This window comes from Cebus imitator, unplaced genomic scaffold, assembly GCF_001604975.1.
Source record: "Cebus imitator isolate Cc_AM_T3 unplaced genomic scaffold, Cebus_imitator-1.0 Scaffold20, whole genome shotgun sequence".
Taxonomy (NCBI): domain Eukaryota; kingdom Metazoa; phylum Chordata; class Mammalia; order Primates; family Cebidae; genus Cebus; species Cebus imitator.
The window spans coordinates 3,479,489-3,503,841 of NW_016107335.1; the positions used below are offsets into that span (position 1 = coordinate 3,479,489).

The 24,353-nt window shown below is 39.7% G+C and overlaps 1 protein-coding gene across 8 annotated transcripts in view; it reads right to left on the reverse strand.

Moving 5' to 3' along the window:
• The window catches only part of RBM33 (RNA binding motif protein 33), a 136,742-nt gene that overhangs the window by 99,209 nt on the left and 13,180 nt on the right, over window positions 1–24,353 (reverse strand). For all 8 annotated transcript variants that reach the window (XM_017519650.2, XM_017519664.2, XM_017519644.2 and 5 more), the window contains exons 2-5: window positions 16,142–16,220; window positions 8,536–8,584; window positions 2,659–2,735; window positions 379–697 (exon numbers count right to left, since the gene is read on the reverse strand). In XM_017519650.2, the coding sequence (XP_017375139.1) occupies window positions 379–697; window positions 2,659–2,735; window positions 8,536–8,584; window positions 16,142–16,220 (524 nt within the window). The remainder of the gene's footprint in view (window positions 1–378; window positions 698–2,658; window positions 2,736–8,535; window positions 8,585–16,141; window positions 16,221–24,353) is intronic.

The following is a 24,353-nucleotide window of genomic DNA, read 5'->3' on the forward strand; positions in this document are numbered from 1 at the left end:
TTAGCAGGTCAATAATCTTTTCACCTTAGAAGGACTTTATCAGATCTTGTCTAAAGCCTGGGTAAAAGCCCTGCATTAAGTACTTCTAACAATTGACAGTGTGTCCCCACCACACAAAGCTGTTTTCTTCCTTAGGGTACAATCCTCAAGGTCACGATTCTTTGCAGCCTTCCAGAATGACAAAGGAGCATTACCTCTGGCCAAACAAGCTGTCAACACAAACTTTGTCATAGCTCAGATAAAGAAACTGGCAGACAGTGATAATAAGGTCTAATTTCCCCTCCCTCCCAAGGGAGGTAAACAGATTTCAAATCAGTCTAGAAGCCTATGTATGGGAAGCCAGGTTATCTTTGGCCATACAAAGGAGAAAAGACTCACTGTAAATTCATCTAAAGGTTCATTGATTTCGATGTCTAACACTTCATCAGTGTAAAGTTGCTCCTCCTCCGGCTCTTCCACATATTCTATTTGGTCTTCTGTCAACTCAGCTTCGTGGCCTTCATACTGTCCTTCTTCTGTGTACTCTTGAGTATATAATTCTGACCCATCAGATTTGTGATAAACCAGTTCATCCTCCCCTTGTTCTTGTTCATACTCAGATTCCTGTTCTCCAGATTGGTCGTTAGTGTTGTCAGACAGTTCAAATGATGTAACCATGCCAGATGTAGCATTCAGACTAATTGTAACACCCTGAGAACTAGAGAAGACGAAAAAAAAAAAAAAAAAAAAAAAAAAAAAAAAAAAAAAAAAAAAAAAAAAAAAAAAAAAAAAAAAAAAGGCACCCAATGAAGAGAGGAGCTCAAAACTAAATCATTATATAAATAGCTTTATATTTATATATTTTATAAAGAAAGATTTAAACATGACTGGTAAAAAGTTATTCCAGTTACTGACAAATGCACATTACCTCCAACAGTGCTCAAAATGCTACACAGAGTCAGTGCCCTAAACCCTTAAAGCATACAGCAGATTTAACTGTGCTATATGGAGGTGGCCACAGACTGGTAATGCATATAGTGTCTCTACCTATCATCAGCTGCAGATTATTTCACCAAAAGTATTAAATCAACCACAGATGAAACACGTTAACTGGCAAAGTCCAAGACTGAAATCAAATAGACTATATTTCACTCCAATTTACAGAATGAAATAGAAACTGCTAAGATTTCAAAGCGAAATCAGGAGTATTATTCTATAAGCAGAAATTCGCAGTTGAAATTTTAAGAATAATTTTTCTTTCTTGCATCTATGATAGAAATTATAAACTCCTGTTTAAAAAATCAAAATATTAAAAATTTGTATGAAAATACATTTCAGTGTTCAAATAAATAAAAATGTATATCAGTCACAAATATCTCTAAAAATTGTTCATAATTTCCAAGTAAAATAACAAAGAAGTTTTGAAACTGCAAAAAATCATGTTCCACCTATTAAATCACAACAGTTAAATACGAAACAGTAAGGTGCAAGATAACATTTCCCATACAAGATCGTGCAGATAAATCTATGTTCACATATATTACTCAATCCTAACAAAAAATTAATATACCTCTTAGACTTCAAGACACTGTGGCTAAAAAACTTCAATGACGTATTTCTAAAAGGCAACCTAACTAACTCAAAAGGTCAAAATATATGATGTCAAAGAATGGAACTGGGAAATTTATCTGACTGGTAGAATAATTTAAAACTGTATTTTTACCTGTAAAAATTACTTTATGTTAGAAAATCTGTTACAAATCCATGGCTCAATCATAAATGGCACATATTTGTTAATTACATTTATAACCAAGCAGCTTGTCTACATTTTCCCGAAGTCTCCTCTTAATATTAAAAAATTATTCCATCTACCAGAGTGTCTCTCTCCTCTTATAATATAGTTTACCATATGTCAACAACAGAGAGATATTCCTATCAGTCATCTAGAGTCTAAAGGGCGATTTCCCAAAGTGTCCAAAATGGTAATTCAGTGAATGGTATAAATAAACTGTCTAAGATGAAAACAAACGCAGCAACAATCAACTGCAACAGTGTTAAACAGTCCAAGGCCACTGCCCTCCAGCCAAGTAAAGTAATTCTTTGAAAGAGCAGTACATATCCGTACTAAATGTTCATAACCTGCACTGAACAGAACACACAGGGGTCATTAAATGAAAGACCTACTTTTTTTCTTTTTTTTTTTTTGAGATGGAGTTTCACTCTGTTGCCCAGGCTGGGTGCAGTGGCATGATCTGGGTTCACTGCAACCTCTCCCTCTCAGGTTCAAGAAATTCAACTGCCTCACAGCCTCTTGAGTAGCTGGGACTACAGGCATGTGCCACCACGCTTGGCTAATTTTTGCATTTTTAGTAGAGACAGTTTTACCATATTGGCCAGGCTGGTCTCGAACTCCTGACCTCAAGTGATCCGCCCCACCTCGGCCTCCCAAAGTGCTGGGACTATAGGCATGAGCCACTGCACCTGGCCAAGACCTACTGACTTTACACAGCTGCTCTGTTTACAGAACATCCATATGGCTTCCACTAATATTCCATTTAGAATGTAATCATGTGTTAAAGATATAAGGCATTATTCAATTACATTCCATTAGAATCATAAATAACAGTTCCTATCAATTTAGTTAATAAAGAACATTTATAATGAGGTAATACTGAGTACCTGAAATTTTCTTCATCTTCATTATCACTCTGCAAAAGATCATCATTTAGCTCTTCATCTGACAAATCCGACTGATTCTAATTAAAATAAGAAATATAATTAATGTATGCCACTTCCATAAAAAGACTTTTGTTATAAAGTACAAAATTACACTGACTGAATTGTTCCTAGCCTTATATTAAAACGTTTGCCACCCAGAAGGCTTTCTGGTCACCAGTAGACAATTAAGAGATCCCACACAAGGCATGTGGATCCCTCCTCAGCTCATCTTCAGATGCCCAGGCAAGTTAAATGTAAAAACATGAAGTGTAATGATCACATTTATTCTCACACAAAAGAGGAAAGGTAAGAGGTCCTCTGGGGAAGGCTTACAAACAAATATTTCCTTATAATACACAAAAAAGAAAGATATCCTTAAGGTACTACTAAATTTAACAAGCTAATATCCAAAACCTAAAGATTTTTTAAACAACATAAAAAATGTAATTTTAGAAATAAGCAGATTTTAAACAACTGAATCACTAAATTGAAGAGGCTACAATAAAACTTTGATTTTTCCAACACAGATCACACATGAAAATAAATGTTAGCAGCTCAGCCCCCGACTCCTGTTCTTGATGGTGCTCCTACCTATAAGCAGAGAAAGCCTAGTTCTTTTGCTAAGAGTTCCAGGTTTTGTTAGGTTAAATATATTCCAGCATCTTAGATTAGGTTGGTGGGGAGGGTGTTATTCATACTTTCACACTACTTATTCACACTTTCCTCCCTTTTTAAAATTACTTATACATATAAATGATATATATAAATTACTACTCCCTTCACAAAAGACAGTCAAAGCCACACACACACTGTCATACACACATATTGATTCTTAAAAAGTAAACGGAAAAATCAGCCTGATTTTCTACTTAAAGGTGAACGAACAAGCAGTCTTTTCCTGGTAGTGACACCTTATAAAACTTACCCGCATACTTTATTACAGTATTTCTGACAGTCAAAAACAATCTTACTAATACTTCTTAGTCGCACGGGACTCAACCTAATCACTGACACCACAATAAGATAAAAATAAAATAACACAGGCAACATACTCAGTTTACTTGCATAAAGGAGAATGCCTATGTGTGATAACAAAACAGGCTGCTTAACCAACAGAATATGAGTGTCTGGCTGAGCGAGGTAGCTCACGCCTGTAATCTCAGCATTGGGAGACTGAGGCAGGTGGAACACTTGAGGTCAGGAGTTCAAGACCAGCCTGGCCAACATGGTGAAACCCCAACTGTATTAAAAATACAAAAAAATTAGCTAGTCATGGTGAAGGTTGCCTGTAATCCCAGCTACTCAGGAGGCTGAGGCAGGAGAATCGCTTGAAACCAGGAAGTGGAGGTTGCAGTGAGCCACTGCACTATAGCCTGGGTAACAAGAGCGAAATTCCGTCTCAAAAAAAAGAAAACGAAGTTTCTGTTAGGTGACCATATAATCTGTCATCCACATAGGGCCAGTTCTGAGACTGAAATGAGATGCCATTAGGAAAGTGAGAGCTATGAGCCAGGCCTACCACAGATAAACCTCCGTTTGGCTGCCCGACTCAGTAAATAAAACCTGAGGAAATCTTTAAAAATTAATAATTCAATGGGAGACAAATTTCATTCGAGAGGCTGCTTCTCTGAGCTTTTCAGTTAAACTCAGCATTTGTCAAAAATCAACAGCCAAGAATGCCCCAAGCAAACAGAAAGAGAATGCATGCTGTGGTGGGCCCTCCTGGGAGTTGAATCTCCCTCTGAGGATTCAACCTTCCTCTCTGGCTTTTAAACCCCTAAGTAACAGACACTGGAGGCGATGAGCACAACATCCGCTTAACTGAAAAAGCTGGAAGGGAAAGCTAGGCTACATCCTTGAGGCCAAAGCCGATTTCAACACATCCTAAAGAACTGGAACAGTTTTCTCAGGCTCCAGAGGGTTCTGCTCAGGATGGGCTGCAGGAAAGCAGGGCCATAGATCCCAAGAGATGAAGGTAAAGTGGCCACAGATGCTAGTGAAAACTTTTCTCTCAATCTTTCCAAACAGGTCATTTCTCCCACGGGGAGAGAAACATGTATGAAAGAAAAAGAATGGCTCCCTCCACTACTCCTAAGGACATAGAACCTTGGTGGTATAGCCAGAGTTTAAAAGGGGGAAGAAAGCCGGGCGCGGTGGCTCAAGCCTGTAATCCCAGCACTTTGGGAGGCCGAGGCAGGTGGATCACGAGGTCAAGAGATCGAGACCATCCTGGTCAACATGGTGAAACCCCGTTACTAAAAATACAAAAAAAAATTAGCTGGGCATGGTGGCGCGTGCCTGTAGTCCCAGCTGCTCAGGAGGCTGAGGCAGGAGAATTGCCTGAACCCAGGAGGCGGAGGTTGCGGTGAGCCGAGATCGCGCCATTGCACTCCAGCCTGGGTAACAAGAGCGAAACTCCGTCTCAAAAAAAAAAAAAAGGGGGGGGGGAAGAAAATGGTTCCCAAAACATTCTCCAACACAGGCATCTATGAAACGGAGCCACCCCAATGTATCAGGAGAGTATCTGTCCAACACTAGTTGATGAAGTAAAATACAAAAGCTAAAGGAAGAACTGCAAGCTGGCAGCCAACTTCCACCTCACTCTTAACCCGATTTCTAAAAGCTCTAGCCTGGTCACATCAGCCTGCTTTATCCTAAATTTGAAACCTTAATTATGTATTTAAAACTGAGCCCTAACAATCTCCCTTCTTGACACAAATGAACTTGTCCCTGACAGTCTGACCCATGTGCCATCCTCAGTGCTATGCGCCACCCTCAGGCCATCTGTGCCTCAGGAGTCTCTCCAGACAAAGGCTCATCACTGTGCATTTGCTGGGGACCCCAGTGGGAGAAAGACGGTGGTCAGGCAGCCAGTGTACCCATCACTATGAACTTCACTCACAGACCCCGTGGCAATTACCTCACTAATAAATACGTGAAAAACATTCCATCATTCCACTCTCACTCAAAATCAAATAAATAAAAATTAAACCAACCAGAAATCAGTTTTCATCTATCACACTGACAAAGATTCTTTGTAAAATGTGGTATCAAACACGGTCACGGAAAGGTGAGGGCAATGCTGATTCACTGCTGCTAGGAACATAAGCAGATCAAACATTTCTGAAAAGCAGCTGGCAATACAAGACAAGAATCATGCAATATTTCCACCCTTCAGCCAGAATTCCTCTTTATAGAAACTTTTTAAGAAAAAAATCCCAAAAGCATGGTAAGGTTTGTTCATTAAAATATCATCATAATGTCTGAGATTCAAAAGATAGGGAGTAAGTGAGTAAAGGGAAAGCAAAATAGCCTTGAACTAAAATGGCTGAGGCTGGGCGACTGACAGAGTGAACTACAGTGTTCTCCCTTCTTTTGTATATGCTTGAGATCTTCCACAAAAAGATCATAAGCAATGAGTTGGAGACAACCTAAATGCACGCAGGAGTGACTACATACACTGTAGAATATACAAACACTGATATATTATGTAGCCACTATAAAATATTTGAAAATAACCCAATGACAAGGGGGAAATGCCAATGATACAATGTTAAATTAAAAAGTAACATTTTCCATCTATATCTCCATTATTTTTTTTTTCACACCTAGTCTCCCTCTGTCACCCAGGCTGCAGTGCAGTGGCGTGATCTTAGCTCACTGCAACCTCCGCCTCCCAGGTTCAAGCAATTCTCCTGCCTCAGCCTCCCGAGTAGCTGGGATTGCAGGTGCATGCCACCATTCCTGGCTAATTTTTGTATTTTTAGTAGAGACAGGGTTTCACCATGTTGGCCAGGCTGCTCCAACTCCTCACCTCAAGTGATCTGCCCACCTCAGCCTCCCAGAGTGCTGGGATTACAGGTGTAAGCCATCATGCCCAGCCAATATTTCGATCATATTTAAAAACACATGGGAAAAGAATAAAAGACAGATGGCAAAATGTTAGTCATGACTGTTTACACCTATTTTTTTCAGGCTTTCTTTGTTTATATATTTTGAACACCTTGATTACTATAAGGTACAATGCATTTATTTTATGTTAGGAAAGAACAGAGAAGAGGAAAGGAGAGAGACACATCTTCTGTCCCAAGTGTCACATCTTCTATGACACTTCCAAAATGTCCACAGCAGATGCAGCCTCTCCACTGAGACATCAGAATGCACTGTCACTCAGCATGCGCCAGTTCCAGTCCAACGTGAGCTACTTAGGACCATCAACTCACCTAAAAAACTAAGGTGACTTCCCCCAGGTCAGTATTACTAACCAAACCAAATAGTATTTCTCCATCATTACTGATAATAGACCAAAGCTTTTATGAGAGGAGGTCATGCGTGTATCAAAAGGGAATTATTACAGCTTTCTGGAAAGAAACACAGGGCAAACAGTGACATGAGGCTTGCCTACAGATAGAAATCCAACTTCACATCAAAGTATTTTACTTACATTTAAACCTTTTAACATCTAATTGTTATTCTTCATTAAAGCGTCTTAAATAAAAAAGTATCCACTTTAGGTACGTAAGTACAAGTGAGAGCACCTCAAAGAGTGCAAAATAATTCCCCGGTACAGGATAAAAACAGTGGTCTTTTCCCCCAATGATCATGACAAAGGGGGAATGGGCATCCCACTCACACTCCAGATATCACACTACAACATGGACCAGCACGACGCTCTCACACTGGGCTTTCATGTTCAATTTATATGGATGTATCTCCTACTTACTCCTATTAAATCAGGTGGATTTACAACTAACCACACTAATTCCTAGTGTTAGAACTGATGACAGAGCCATCTAAAGGAGGGAAAGTGGGCATAGGCCAAAGCCAGGCTACCTGCAGACTGATAATGCAGTAATAAAAAGAAAGCAGAATCCAAAAGTGGCTGTAAAAGAATTCTAAAATACATTCATGCATTAAAATGCTAATCACGCAATATAGTAAGTTACAAGAAAATGGCAAAACTGGTACTTCCTCTAAGAGATCTTAACCACATTACAAATGAGATTAAAAGGGAAATCTAATAGGATGTGATAAATCAGTCAAAAGACGTGAACTTACACTATTTGAAATATAGGTTTACACTACTAATAGCATTAATTTCAACCTAAAACTATAATAGCTTGAGTGTAACTATTGGTAGTAACAAACCATCATAATTTTATGGCTTTTAAAAACTAAGCCTAAATAACTATCTTGATAATGAGAATAGAAACAGTTTTTAAACTGTTAATTAAAAAAAAAAGCAGCATTTCACTTTCTTGCTTTATAGTTCTACTTCTATGTATGTTTTATAATGTCGGAAATATACTGGCAGAGTCTGTGTGTGTGTGTGTGTGTGTGTGTATACATATATATATATACACACAATATTTACAAAATGTTTTACTTCATCAAGAAGATTTAGAAAAGCCTACATCAGGTTTTAGACTTTTAATCTTATTTATTTTAATGTTTATCATATTTGAGTATGTTTACCTTTAAGCTTATTTCTGAATGCCCCCAAACAGTGAAATCCAGAATAAGTATTCAAAATACTCCAAATGTGACCTTCTGTTAGGGCAAGGAAGTTTTATGTTACTGCTGTCACAATCTAGTACCTGCTAGAGTGCCTTGGACAAGTAGAAACTAATCTTCAAGGATTTATGTCTTGAGTTATAATTACCAGAGAACTTACTAATAAACAGTCAATTCTTTGTACACTTAAAAAATAACTCAATACACAAAATGTTAATCTGTACCCAACTTTCCAGTAATGAAACCCATGTATAGGTGGTGTATTGCTATATTTTAAGTACAATTAAGTAACTATGTCATTTCAGAAGGACATAAATTTCTTACCTTTTTGCCAGATAGCAAATCTTCTCCAAGTAAATCATCTTCAAGTTCACTTGGGAGAAAGAAAAAAAAGACAAGACATGTCAATGATTATTCCCATAAGACTTGAAAGTTTGTAGGTCACTTGGAAATTTACCAAGAACTCTACAGCTCGGGCACTTTTTTTTTTTTTTTTTTTTTTTTNTTTTGAGATAACCCTGTCACCCAGGCTGGAGTGCAATGGCACCATCTCCACTCACTGCAACCTCTGCCTCCCAAGTTCAGACAATTCTCCTGCCTCAGCCTCCCAAGGAGCTGGGATTACAGGCACCCTTCACCACGCCCGGCTAATTTTTTGTATCTTTGGTAGAGACAGGGTTTCACTATGGTCTCAAACTCTTGGCCCCATGATCTGCCCACCTTGGCCTCCCAAATTACTGGGATTACAGGTGTGAGCCACTGCACCCACTCAGCTTGGGTACTTTTATGTTAAGTTTGCTATACTTTCCTTTTTCTTTATTAATAATAAAAATGTACTTTTAAATGCACAGAGAACATTTAATTATGAGGAGGCTTTGCTATAGGTGGTGCCTCACTATACTTCTAATCTTAGTTTTGCACCTTAATATGGGATCTTAATCTCTTTGAACCTGTTGAATAATAAGTAAAAGAAGAAGCTGCAATATAGTAAGCCATATCTAAGCTTTCTCCTATCTTTAAAAACCTTTAATGAAGAAGGAAAAGATGCTCAATATAATTAATTAGGAAGATAAAAACCAAAATCACAAGAGACCATTTGACACTCATCAAACTGACAGAAATTGAAAAAATAAATTTTAAAACCGATGAGAACATAAAATCAAATCACAGTAACTAAGGGAATTATCTTTGTATAGCATGGATGTCATATCAGTGATTTGCAATTTTTTCCAGCATACTTCTGTCTTAAATGATTAAAAGCAGGCTTTCTCCCTATTTTTACAATTAAAACAGAAACCCTTAGCAAATCAAAAAGCTGAAGACATTTTCCACTGCATTTATTAGAAACAAGATTTGTTTAGTTGATAAAAATGACTGCCACTGGATTGTTTTTAATTCTGGTGAAACCAATCTCTTAGAAGCAAATTATCATTAAAAGCCAACATAAAGACACGTACAAGAAAGAAATACAATTAGACGGACTACAATTCTAGGTGCAAATACTCATGGAGATTTAACCGCATCAATATTCTTATTAGAATTGCTACTTTTTAAATGGGGGCTCTGGTTACAAAATTCTATAGGTTTTGAGAAAGCTGCAAAAGCACTATTTTACCAAAAACTCATGTTTATGTTCAGCATGCTATTTGGCAGGATACTAAAATCTCCAGGAATGCACAAATGGAGTTATAATGAAATGCATATTTCTGTATAATGCCTTTTAGAACTAAAAACCTGACAAATAATTTAATTCATGCACTATAGACTTTATTCATCATTTTAAGTTATTCTGCAATGAGTCCTATATCCTCATTTTACAGATAAAGAAAATAAGGGCAATACATTAAATAACTTGCCTAAGGTCGCACAGCAGCGACAGATGCAGGACAAGAACTTAACAGCCCTTGAAAAGCAATCTTTCACAGACTCCTATAAGACAGTTACAAGAGAATAACATATAGCTTCTTCCAACATTTTAAAACCACTATCATTTGTTAAATACAATTTTTGTATCTTCAGTGCTCCAACTACCCTCCAGAGGCAGGGAGAAAACAACACTGTCTTAGTCAATCCCATTTGAGAATTTGATTCCAGATAACCAGAAACACACAAACACTGCTTTGAAGACAGGCACCCCTCTATACCATCACCTTAAGTAACTAAAAACGGAGTGTGATACCAGTTTCCCAGGGTGCACTAACTGACAAAGTCATAAGAACAGGTGTTAGTAATTACACAAGCAAAAATCTGGAAAGTATCTGTGTCTTTTGCTGACAAGTACATGGAAACAAATCAACCTTTAATAACTACTTATTTCTAAACAAAAACATTTTTAAAAGGTAAGTAAGCATATCAACTATAAAATGCGTAGAGAAAATGAAGACTGGTACTTGTTTCATGACTAATGAGAAACAGGATGAAGGACAGTGCGTAGAGAGCCACAGCACGCATCAACAGCAGCCCCAGCGATCCACAGCCTCTGCTCAGCACACTACTGTGCCAGGCACCACTTGACATGTTCCACATATATGAGCTTTTAATTGACATCATAACCGTCTCAGGTAGACCCTTACCTGTTCCCATTTTTAAAACGTGAAAACAGAGACATTAAGATGATAATTTGGCCAAGGTCGCCCAGCTAGGAAATGGCGACACCAATGAGAGTCCAAGTCCTAACTACTATGCACACACCCACAGAAACTACGTGGACCTTTCTTCTTGTCATTGTAAAGCTGGACCCTCACAAAGGATGTACACATAGGAATACATTTACATATGTAAAACTACATCAACTCCTGCCAAAAACAACAATGAACTAATGGAAATGACTGGTCGACATCTGGCCATTTCAAAGGGCTAAGCAGTCACTCTGGCTGCCAGTAGCAATAAGCGTTCTAGGAAATAAAACAAACAGTGGGCTGATGAAGAGGTTTCCTGCGTTCAATTTCAGAGCACCCTAAAGATTCCACCAGTAATCACAACTTGAGTACAAACAACCTTTCCGCAAGCATTTCTCATTCTCATTAAAGCTTATAGACAATGAGGTCTTTGAAAGCATGTATATTTTTACTTAGAAACAAAGTTATCCTAAAAGACGTTTTTCAAGAAACAAGTATTTGTTGTCAGCTGCTTGTCTGCAGCCTTTCAAAACCAGAAGTGAACTCGACCACTGAACATGGGGCCGTAGTCTCTGGGTCCTCCCCGCTCCAGTCCTCTCTCCGTCCTACCTGCCTGCTCTGTGCCTGGATTGTGTCCTCCAGGAGTAGCTGGCGCAGGCTGTCCTAACCTCTGGCTTCCAGATGGATTCGCCCAATGGGAGGCACCAACATAACGTCACCAAATGGGAGGAGAAAGACTAGCCTCTCCCTTCTCACCTGAAGGGATGGAGACTACAATATCACTCCCCCATCAGCCCTCACCGGACCCTAGGACACCACTTCCGACAAGGCCTGGGCAGGCGCTCGTACTCCTTGGATGAGAATGAACTCATTAATTCTTTAACCCTGCCCTGTAAATAGACCCTTCATTAAATTTCTTCAGTTAAAACTTTCTGGGCAGGGTGTGGTGGCTCACGCCTATAATCTCAGCACTTTGGGAGGTTGAGGCGGTTGGATTACCTGAGGCCAGGAGTTCAAGACTAGCCTGGCCAACATGGCGAAACTCTTGCTCTCCTAAAAATATAAAAGTGAGCCAGGTGCGGTTGCACATGCCTGTAATCCCAGCTACTCAGGAAACTGAGACACGAGAATCACTTGGACCTGGGAGATAGAGGCAGTAAGCTGAGATCACACCACTGCACTCCAGAGCAGACTCTTAAAAAACAAAAACAACTTTTTGAGTGTACTATCTCTTTTTTCTCTTTCTTGCAGGGAGACATGAGACATTCATATTTAAAAAAAAAAAAAAACAGGTGTTGGTTAAGCAATGGCATCCTATTCGTCCAAACACCACCAGTACAGCATGGCAGAAGGACTTACCATAGTAATTCCTGACCCACTCTTCTCAACTTCCAAGTGTCTCTCTCTGTGTCATGCAGCACACAGACAGGCTGTCTTACACTTAAAATGTCAAAAAAGAAATACATGTGGCAAAATCTTCATATATGCAAATGTCACTGAAGGCAGTATAAAAAAAGTCTGCACAAAAACAACACTGAGACAACAGTAAAAAAAAAAAAAAAAAAAAAAAAAAAAAAAAAAAAAAAAAAAAAAAAAAAAACAATAAAAACTAGAACCCTGTCTCACACCATGACCAAAACAAGTTCCAACAGAGCAGAAAGCAAGACAGCTGCCAAAGGCATCTAAAGTCATGTCAAATGGACACGGAGCCAACCAGAAGAAATCCCAGTCGAACAAATATCAGGCAATGTAACCACCAATAAAGATACTCAACTACAATGGATTCAACACAACCAACATTTAAACCTAGGTTTCAAAACAATTCAAATACAAAACTCACCCGTGCAAGATGCTAAGGCTGACGTCCGAGCTTGAAACTTGGTAAACAACCGGAAAGGCTCAATCACTTACCCTGTCGTTTCCATATAATCTCCACCTCAGAAGAAGCAACTAGTTCATAGGTCACCGAAAAAGCAGACATCTCACCACTTGAAGTCCACCAGCCCCCAAGTAGCTTCTGATGAGGAACACAGCAAACTTACAACACTGCCACACCCCAGCCCCCGCCAAGTTCACACCTGAATCCCATCCACTTCTAGATCTGTTAATTCACATAAAATATCAGCAGTTAAGGGGCATGCTAAAAACACCTCAAGGAGTGCAATCAGCAGAAGGAAAAATTCTAGAAAACACACTACCTTGTTTCTTCAACAAAAATTGCATGGATCTAAAAATAAGATGGGGGAGAGCCTGCATATGAAACAACACTTGAAATACATACCCATCAATTACCATGTGGACCCAATTCAAACTATAAAAAAATACACAGACCCATATCCACACTGTGTAAGTGTACAGTATACGCACACATATATTTAAAATGTGTGTATACACATATACATATACATATATGCATCTACATACGCATACACAGATACACAAAAATATAAGAGACAATCAGGGAAATGTAAACACTAAGATATTTACGTAATAGGGGCCATAACGTAATAATTTAGATACAGTAACTACTGTGGCTGTATTTGTAAATTCCTGTAAAGCCATTTTAGAAAAATATATTCTGAAAATTTTCAGATGGAATTGTGAAACTGATCTGAGGGAGGTGCAGAGAGCATGGATGAGAGATTGGCTATATGCTGATAACGAGTGAAACTGGAGGATGGCACACTGGGTTCACCGTATGAGACTATTTTCACATATGCTTGAACTTGTTAGTAAGTTAAAAAAAACCAATCAATTTAATCAATTTCAGGCAGCTTACGTATCTAACTGTTTAAAAAAATTACAACTTTCATAGACACATGCAGGAGACACCCAGAATACAAGGTAGGGAAGAATTTTTTAAGGACAAAAAGCACAAACCACTTTCCTGTGCCTCATGAAGTGGGCGCTCAGGAGGCTGCACATCATCTATCCTGACCACAAGGCACGGCCTGCGCCAGTCACGATGGAACACCAGCAAGCCAAAATAAATGGCCTGTACTCTTCAAAAATGTCGACGTCATAAAAGACAGACTACAGAATTCTTTCACAATAATGAAAGAAAAATGCAATGTATGATCCGAATCTTGAACCAGAACAAAATTCTTTTGAGGGGTATTAAGGACATTATTGGGACAACTGAAAACCACCTGAATAACCACTGTAGAATAAAAAATAGAATTGGACAGAGCACACTAGCTCACGCCTGTAATCCCAGCACTCTGGAAGACCAAGGCAGGAGCATGCTTGAGCCCAGGAGTTCCTGTTTGCTATGATCACACCGTTATACTCCACCTGGGTGACAGAGAAACACCCTGTCTCCAAAACAACAGCAAATCTCACATATATAGAATTAGATGTCTGTCAAACTTCCTGACTTTAAAAACTATACACTATTTATACAAGTGAAAGTTCCTGTTTTGAAGGAAATACATGCTAAACTATACTGAAGCATTCAGAAGTGGGAGCCTGCAACCTATTGTCAAATGGTACAGGAAAGAAAATTTTACACACACAGTATATCCATGTATGTAAAGAATTAGAATGACAACATGAATTGACAAAAAGCAGCTCCTGAGTGTGAGAGAGGGTCAAGTGGGACTTTCTGTATTATTCTCGCAACTTTCTTGGAAGCCTGAAAAGGGTTTCCAAATACTTTTTTTTTCATGTTTTAATAAAAAAAAAAAAGAATAAAAAACCATACAGAAAAAATTATACAGTTGACTGTATTCTTTTCAAAAACCTAAAGCCTGCTTTTTAAGGAAACACATGCCACAGACTGGGAGGAGACATCTATAAACAATAAAAATAAATTTCCCTAAAATCAATAAGCAAAAGACAACCCAAAAGAAAAACAAACAGATGTGAACAGACCATTCAAAGAGGAACTTCAAATGATGAGTAAGCTACTAAAAGACCCATTTCACACTTTATTCAACTCACCATTGCAGTGTTTTAGACAAAACTAGCTTTAGTACTTCCTAGTAAGACCATTTATTTTCTAGGAAAGACTTCGTGTTTCAGCATTATTTAATTGTTAAAACGCACACTGGCTGACTTTGTGCATCAGCTTGACTGGGATAAGAGGTGCCCAGCTACCTGACAAAACATGATTTCTGTGAAAGTCCATGAGGGTGCCTCCAGAGCTGATTAGCAATGATTCCAAAGACTGGGTAAAGAAATCCATCCTCACCAATGTGGGCAGACATTAACCAAAAAGTTGGAGTTGGGCAAATTCACCCTCTTCTTGAGGTGAGCTATCTTCTGCCCTCAGACGTGGGTGCTCCTGGTTCTCAGGCCTTCAGGCTCAGACAGGGACTTCCATCACTGGCTCCCCTGGTTCTCAGGTCAATGGGCTGAGACTGGAACTATACCACTCTGCAGACCGTGTAACTTCTCAGTCTCCATAGTCACATGAGCCAGTCTTTCCTAATGAATCTTTCTACATATATTCTTTTGGTTCTGCTCCTCTGGAGAATCCTAATACACTACACGAGTCACTGAAGAGCAATCAGCTTTATGTGGACTGTAAGAGCCTCATAGTTTTCAAGGTAGATTTACTCTTTAAAATTTGTATACGTGACACTGCTGTTTTCAAACTGACTGCAGCTTCAAAGTAATTGTTACACTTTGTTAACACAGTATTTAAGATGTTAAGAAAGTTGTAAAGAATCACCATTTCTCAGCCCCACCACCCAGATTAAGCCCCACAGTGTATTTCTCCCAGAACACATCTCTAATCTCTATTAAAACTCCTTGCCAGAGGTAACCACTACATCAAACTGCCATCCATCATTACTAACATAATTGATTTTTACATTGTGTTTGCGTGTATTCCTAAACAGGTCATTTTCATCTGTTCCTAAACAGGCATTTTCATCTTCACTAGTAACCAGGAAAATGCAAATTAAAATAGTAAAATACCATCCTACACATATTAGAACAAAAAAATGTTAAAGTGTAGCTAGACATTTAGTACACAGTAGAGCTGAAAGAGAACTCCAACACAAAGCTGCTCCAGCAATGGTTCTAGGTATCTACAAAGTCAGTACCATTACTGTACAAAAACAAAGAAAAAGAAAAGAAGACTTATGTTCTGTTGGCAGCCCTGCATACAACACAGGCCTGGAATAGGGGCCCACCACAGCCTTCTGCATGGACAAGCTTCACTTTAGCCCAGGAGGGATAGCCCCACTCAAGAGAGAGCTTCAGGTAGTCAAGGTGCTGTGTTCAGTAAAGATGTCTCTGAAGCCAAGCATCAGAATCAGAGAAATGGGCACAGGCACTCAAGAGAAGGATATGAGCGTACATACCTGTCCCAGTCCTCATCAGCAGCTCTTCTTCTCCAGGACCGTTCCGCACCAGGCTTATCAAACTGATCAAAGTCGTCATCTACGAGAAGAGTCCATTGAAATCAGTTTTATTAAGTTAAAACAGACACAATGCAAATAATTCAAACACAAACAATTTTTTTAAGATTTCCTGACTTGACATTTTAAATTACAAAAGTTTCACATATAACTATCATAAACACTTAGCCATTTTTAATAATGAAATGCCTTTTAAAAAACAAAGCTATCCAAGAAAAACAACTTACTGAACACTATTAGGCATGAAAAATGACTAATGGAATAGTTTTGTTTTTTTTTTTTTTTAATCACAAATGTTAGTAAAGTGTTTTCTTTATAAAATGGGTTTTGAGTGTTTTTTTTACTACATAAAAGAAACAAAATGTGATATGCTAAAAGTTAGAGACTTTTATAATACTTTTTGTAATTGGCACACTTTTCCAAATCATGGAAAGCTAAGATTCTATTTAAGCAAAATAACGATAATGCAGAGAAGTGCAGAGCGAAGAAAGTATAAGCACACATCTAATTCCAGGCTTTCTAGTAGTCACATTTTTAAACGGTCAAGGGAAATAGACGAAACTTAACAGGTGCAATTTTAACAATACATTTAACAGAGTATGTCCCAAATATTATCATAGTATATATGGCCAGGTGCAGTGGCTCACGCCTGTAATCCCACCGTTTTGGGACGCAGAGGCGAGTGGATGATTTGAGGTCAGGAGTTTGAGGCCAGCCTGGCCAACACAGCAAAACCACTTCTCTACTGAAAAATACAAAAAGAAATTCGCCAGGCATGGAGGTGTGCGTCCACAGTCCCAGCTACTTGGGAGGCTGAGGCACGAGAATCGCTTGAATTCAGGAGGTGAAAGTTGTACTGAGCCAAGATCGCGCCACTGCACTGCCTGGGGAAAGACTCTGTCTCAAAATATATATATATATATATATGTATGTATGTATGTATGTGTGTGTGTGTGTGTGTGTGTGTGTGTGTGTGTGTGTGTGTGTGTGTGTGTGTATACATGTAAAATCATAGTGTATAACCAGTACAGAAAATATTAACAGCATATTTTACATTTTTTCCATACTAAGTGCTTATTTTGCACACACAGCACATCTCACATCTCAGTGTGGACAAGCCACATTCCAAGTGCTTGGTGCCATCTGCAGCGAGTGGCTACTGAAATGGACAGTGCAGAAAGAGCAATTAAGAGCACAGCCCTTTAGAGGCCTGTCTCTCTTTCTGTAAAATGAAGTTACTATCTGCTTCATAAATTTGCTGGAACATTACACTTGACAACGTATTTTAAAATACAAGAACTGACAAGTGGGTGGCACCTGACAAAGTTATTATTATTCCTAGTAAAGAGCTGAAAGTAAAGGTTTTCATTGCAGATACATATACAAGCAAAGAGGTCTGAGAGATAGCAGCACATAGATCTCTCTCCCCAGAAAGAATCTACCTAGGGGTAGGTGGTTGGGGTAGGGAGGGCCAGATAATATAAACACCTGTAAAGCCTCAGGAATTTTGCCAGCCTGGAGCTGGAAATTAATCAATAAAGTTCTACCAAAGTAATATATCTCCTCTTACCAAACACTACTGATACAGTTTGAATATACGTCCCTGCCAAATCGCACGTTGAATTGTAATCCCCAGTGTTGGAGGTGGGGCCTGATGGGAGGCGTTTGGGTCACGGGGCAGATCCTGCATGGTTTGGTGTTGAACTCACCACAGCCAGGGAGCTCTCTGGAGATCTGGTTGTTGTACAGTGTGGAACCCCTACCCACCTCCATTCACTCTCTTGCTCCTTCTTTTGCCATATGAGATTAAGTGTCTGCTCTGGCTTGGCATTCCACCATGAGTAAAAGCTCCCTGAGGCCTCCCCAGAAACTGAGTAGACACTGACCAGGCTTGTACAGCCTATAGAACCATGAACCAATTAAACCTCTCTTCTTTATAAATTACCCAGTCTCCAGTATTTCTTTACAGCCATGTGAGAACGGCCTAATACAACTACCAAACAGAACAGGTACTTAAAAAAAAAAAGATCCAAGAACGAAAGACATTAAAGAATTAGTAGCCTCAAGAAATTCCACTTCCAATATGACAGAATAAGGAGCTCCACTGGTCCTCTCCCTGTGAGCTTTGTGAAAACTATTTTATAAAATAACCACTCAAAGTCTCTAAAAATAATTCTAAGGACATACAACAAATGAAAACACACTTATTCCAGACATCTACCAAAATTTGGCAAGAATGGCAGCAAGAATTAATGGGTTTTGAACCAAGACCCACCCCCTCCTCATCCTCAAAACTCAGTAACACTAAGACTCTACTCCAGAGCAGTGCAGCCAAGAACACAGGATGCCTTCCACACCCAGCTCCCAGCGGGAGGACAAGGACCTCTACATTTCTCATCCCACCCCCACCTACCTGCTGTTGAGGCTGAGTTCTCGGTGAGTGTGAGTGAGAGGTGGCGGCTTTCTGCCACTCAGGTCCTATTCATGGGACAGACACTGCTGGGCCCAGAGAACCCCTGCCCTGCGTCAAGGGCTGGGGTTCCCATAGCAAGAAAGTCAAGTTGAGGAGACTTGGGGCTGCTGCTTTCTCCCAGTTCCCGGGCACTCAGCTCCTAAAGCAAGGGTTACAATACACCACTGTCCACACCCACAGCACAAGTGCTGTGGCTTAGAGAGGTGACAGGTGAGGGAGCAGACATTTAGAACAAAGTACTCCAAAACTCTCCAAAGAAACTGACTTCAAGCCAAAGAGTGCTCCCAAAAACAGTGAGGGAGGGTTCTGATGAGGGTTCTAATTGGGAAGAGAGTGGTAAAAGCATCTGGAGATATGGTCAGAATGTAGATGAGCTGCTGTGCTGGAGAGAAATGGAGACACAGACAGTTGGGGAGGGCCTCCACTTGAATCTGAACAAATCTCGAACACTATCCATTCAAAGGAACCTGAATGTGTTTGGCTCAACCTATAAAGCAATTTATGTCCCTGGGCATTATGGAAGGTGTGCTCAGAAAGAGACAGTCAAAGCCATGACAATCATCCCAGGGTAACTGGGTATGCCCAAGGCTGTGGTCACCATGGAGCAATTTCAGAAGCTTCACGGGAGGGGTAAACACTTCATTAAAGTAACCCAACCAGGCAACAAAAGTGTAAAGAAACAAATAACAGTAATAAGCCCAGGTGTGGGAGAGTAGGAAGACCAGCACCCAGAGTTGACACAACGTATTATCCAAAATGTCCAGATTTCAACAAAAAATTACAAGATGTCAAACAAACAAGAAAGTATAACCTATAATCCAACAACGACAAAAAGCTGGCAACAAAAACTGCATATGAGAGGACCAGGCATCAGATTTAGTAGAAAAAGATCTTTAAGTAGCCATTATAAATACATTCAAAGAATCAAATGAAGCCATGATAAAATATATATTATATATATATATATATGTATATATATATCTATATATATATATATACATATATATATATACATATATATATATATATATATCTCGACAGCGTCAGGTCAAATAAAGAATATAAATAGAGGCCAGGCGCAGTGGTCACACCTGTAATCTCAGCACTTTGGGAGGCCAAGGCAGGTGGATTACTTGAGGTCAGGAGTTCGAGACCAGCCTGGCCAACATGATGAAACCCTGTATCTACTAAAAATACAAAAATTAGCCAGACGTGATGACATACGCCTGTAATTCCAGCTATTGGGGAGGTTGAGGCAAGAGAATCACTTGAGCCCAGGAGGCAGAGGTTGCAGTGAGCCGAGATCACACCACTGCACACTCCAGCCTGGGCCACAGAGAAAGACTCCGTCCAAAAAAAAAAAAAAAAATACACATACACATACACACACACACACACACACACACACACGAAAAGAAATTATTTTTAAAGACCAAATAGAAATTCTAAAATGGAAAAACAATTGAAATGAATTCATTAGAGGGGCTCAGTAGATGTGAACTGGAAGAAGAATTAGTAAACTTGAAAACACATCAACAGAGAAGACATAATACAAAGAACAGAAGAAAATAAAAACTGAACATGGCCCTCAAAGAAATGTGGGGCCATCAGGAGACACAACAATACACATGAAATGGGAGCACCTGAAGGAGAGGACACACAGGAGTAGGAAAAAATACTCAAAGAAATAATGGCTGAAAACTTCCAAAATGTACTGGAAACTATTTATGATACATCCAGAGAACTCAACAAACTCAAATGAGAATTAACTCGGCAATTCACAAACACACACAACATAGTCAAAATGTTCCAAAACCAGACACAGAATAAACCTTGAAAGCACCAAGACCAAAATGACTCATCACCTACAATGGAACTGCAATAGTTGATTCTCATCAAAACAGAAGCAGCCAGAGGCAGTAAGATGACCTATTCAAAATGTTCAAAGAAAGAGTCCTAAATGCACCAACAGGATCTTTCAAAAATTAAGGTGAAATAAGACATTCATAGATAAACAAAACTGGAAGAAATTTGTTGCTAGCAGAATTGCTGTAACTGGTTGAACTGTGTGCCCCCAAAAACATGCTTAAGTCTTACCCCTCCTTGTGCCACCTGTGAATGTGATTTTATTAAGAAACAAGGCCGAGCATAGTGACTTATGCCTGTAATCCCAACACTTTGGGAAGCTGAGGTAGAGTCACTTGAGGCCGAGAGTTCAAGACCAGCCTGGGCAATATATCCGGATCCTCCTATCTCTACAAAAAACTTTAAAAATTAGCTGGGTGTGGTGGTGCACACCTGTAATCTCAGCCATACAAGAGGTTGCAGTGGGAGGATTGCTTGAGCCCAGGAAGCGGAGGCTGCAGTCAGCTATGACTGAGTTACTGCAGTCTAGCCTGGGCAACAGAGCAAGACCCTGTCTCTAAAACTTAAAAAGTTATTTACAGATGTAATCGAGTTGAGATCTGATCACACTGGATATTAAACAGGGCACTAAATTCAGTGATGACTGGGGTCTACATAAGGAGGGGGAGATTTCGGGACAAACAGACACACACAAAGGAGAAAGGTCATGTGAAGCCAAAGACTTGAGTTATGCTGCCATAAGCCAAGGAATGCCAGAAGCCATCAAGAGCTGGAAGGAGCAAAGGATTCTCCCCTAGAGGCTTCACAGGAGTGTGGCCCTGATGGTACCTTAAGAGGGACTTCTGGTCTCCTGACCTGTGAATGAATTTCTGTTGTTTTAACATACCCAGTTTGTGGTATACTTGGATGTACAGACTTTGATCTTTTATCTATATATTTGCATATGAATCTGCTAATTTTCAGCCATTATTTCCTCTATTTTTTTTCTGTCCATTTCCTGCTCTCTTCTCTCCTGGGTCTCCACATGTATATAAGTACTTGGTGGTGTCCCATAGGTCCTTTAGGCTCTGTTCATTTTTATGCATTGTTTTATCGTTCTGCTCTTCCAACTGGATCATCTCAACCGAACTTCAAATTTGCTGATTCTTCTGCTTGCTCAAATCTGCTACTGATTCCCTCTAAAGAGTTTACTTCAGCTACTGGACTTTTCAGTTCCAGAATTTGTTTCCTTCTAATAATTTCTCTTTATTAATACTCTCTACATGTTTATATGGCATTCTCCAGACTTCCTTTAGTTTTCTGGTTCATAGTTTCCTAAACCACTTTAAGCATACTTAGGAAGGTTAAAGCATCTGTCTAGTAAATCTAACGTCTAGGTATCCTTGCGGGTGGTTTTTGTTTTGTTTTGTTTTGTTTTTTCCTGTGAATGGCCATACTTTCAGGCTTCTTTGTATACACTGTAATTTTTTATTTACAACTGGATACCTTGCCGGGCACGGTGGCTCATGCCTGTAATCCCAGCACTTTGGAAGGTTCAGGCAGGCGGATCACCTGAGGTCAGGAGTTCAAGACCAGCCTGGCCAACATGGTGAAATTTCGTCTCTACCAAAAACACAAAAAATTAACCAGGCGTGGTGGTGGGCACCTATAATCCCGGCTACTGGGGAAGCTGAAGCAGGAGAACTGCTTGAACCCAGAAGGTGGAGGTTGCAGTGCACCAAGATTGTACCACTGCACTCCAACCTGGGCAACAAGAGCAAAACTCTGTCTCAAAAAATAAAAAATAAAACTGGATATGTTATACACTGCAATGTAGTAACTCTAGAAACCAGATTCTCCTTCCCCAGAGTTGCTGCTGTTACTCAATGAAGGTTGCTGTCCATTTGTTTAATGGCTTTTTAAAACCACTAGTTATTACATTCCTTCTTAAGTGTGGTCACTGAAGCCTCTCTTCTGTTATCTCCCTCATCAACTAGTGACCTGGTAGATTTCTTTAAATGCATGCATCTAATAAAAAGGAAAAATGAACAAAGCAGAAGGAGAAACTGCTTCAGTGGAGGGGATGAAAATAACAGACAGAGCCTCTGTACCAGTCCATCAGTGATGAAAACCAACGTTAGGTTCTAAAGTTTCAAACACAGTTGCTTCAAACCGTTCTTGCCAGGTCAACAGCTGTTTCGCTGGAAGGATCGGCAACTGGCACTTCCCACTTGACTATCTTCTGTCACAACACAGATTGGCAGAGTGGGTTAAAAGCAAACGAACAATCAACTATATGCTGTCTATCAGAGACTCACTGTAGACCCAAAGACACTAATAAATTGAAAGGATGGAAAAAGCTATTGCATGCAAATACTAACCAAAAGGCGGCTGGTACAGCTACACTAATATCAGATAAAATAGATTTTTAAACCCAAAACTGTTTCAAAAAAAAAAAAGAATACTGTATACCGACTGGTCAATTCATCAAGATATAACAATTGTAACTATACATGCACTGAAACAGAACACCAAAACTGATGTAGCAAACACTGACAAAAATGAAGGGAGAAAGACACTGCTCTACATTAATACTTAGAGAACTCAACACCCCACTCTCAACAACAAATATGAAATCTAGGTAAAAAGATAAGGAAATAGAGGACTCAAATACTAGAAATCAGCTAGACCTAACAGATAAATACAGGCTACTTGGACCGACAAGGGCAAAATACACATTATTTTTAAATGTCCAGGGTGCACTGTCCCTGATACATGTTAGGCCATAAAATAGTTCTTAACGAATTTAAAAACATCGAAAGTCATACTTCATGAAAACAAGCATTCCCTACCTATGAAAACATAAGTAAAGTCTCAATATTTTATAAGCTAAACAGCTTGTGGCGTTTTCCTCATTGGAACACAGTGAAGGAATTAGTACTTAATCACAATCATCCATGGCAGACATTGCTGATTAATTAGAGCATCCACCGGGTGCAGTGGCTGGAGCCAGTTGCCCTAGCTACTTGGGAGCCTTAGAACGGAAGATTGCTTGAGGTCAGAAATTTGAAGCTGTGGTGTGCCATGCTCACGTCTGCGCATGGCCATTGTACTCCAGCTTGGACAAAACGGTGAAACCAAAAGAAGAAAAAAGTGGGGCAGGGGAAGAGCACCCAATGCTGCTGAAACCAGAACATGTTTTTGCAAGCCTAGCTAGTAACAATCACCTAGAAACCTTGTTAACAAGTATATAATTCTTGGCCTCCTCGCTGATTTTTGATTCAGCGGGCTTTTTTTTTTTTTTTTGAGACAAGAGTGTTGCTCCATCGCCAGGTGCCAGGCTGGAGTGCAGTGGCACAATCTCGGCTCAACTCCAACTCTCGGCAACCTCCGCCTCCCGGGTTCAAGCAATTCTCCTGCCTCAGCCTCCCAAGTAGCTGGGACTACAGTTGAGTGCCACCAAGCCCAGCTAATTTCTGTATTTTTAGTAGAGACGATGTTTCACCATGTTGGCCAGGATGGTCTCGATCTCTCGACCTCGTGATCCACCCGCCTCAGCCTCCCAAAGTGCTGGGATTACAGGTGTGAGCCACCGCGTCCAGCTCAGTGGGCTCTTTTTGCTTTTTAAAGCTCCCACTAATTCTGATGGACAGCTAGGGTTAGGAATCGCTGTATTCATCTAACACTGTGCGTCAGCACAGGCACTCCAGAAGGAAATTTAACTGCCATCGTGCTACATAGCACCTTCTGGAAATTTCAGCGTTAACTCCACAAAAGTCAAAATTAGAGGCCAGGATCATCAAAAATAATAAATATTTTCCCAAAGGAGAGACACCA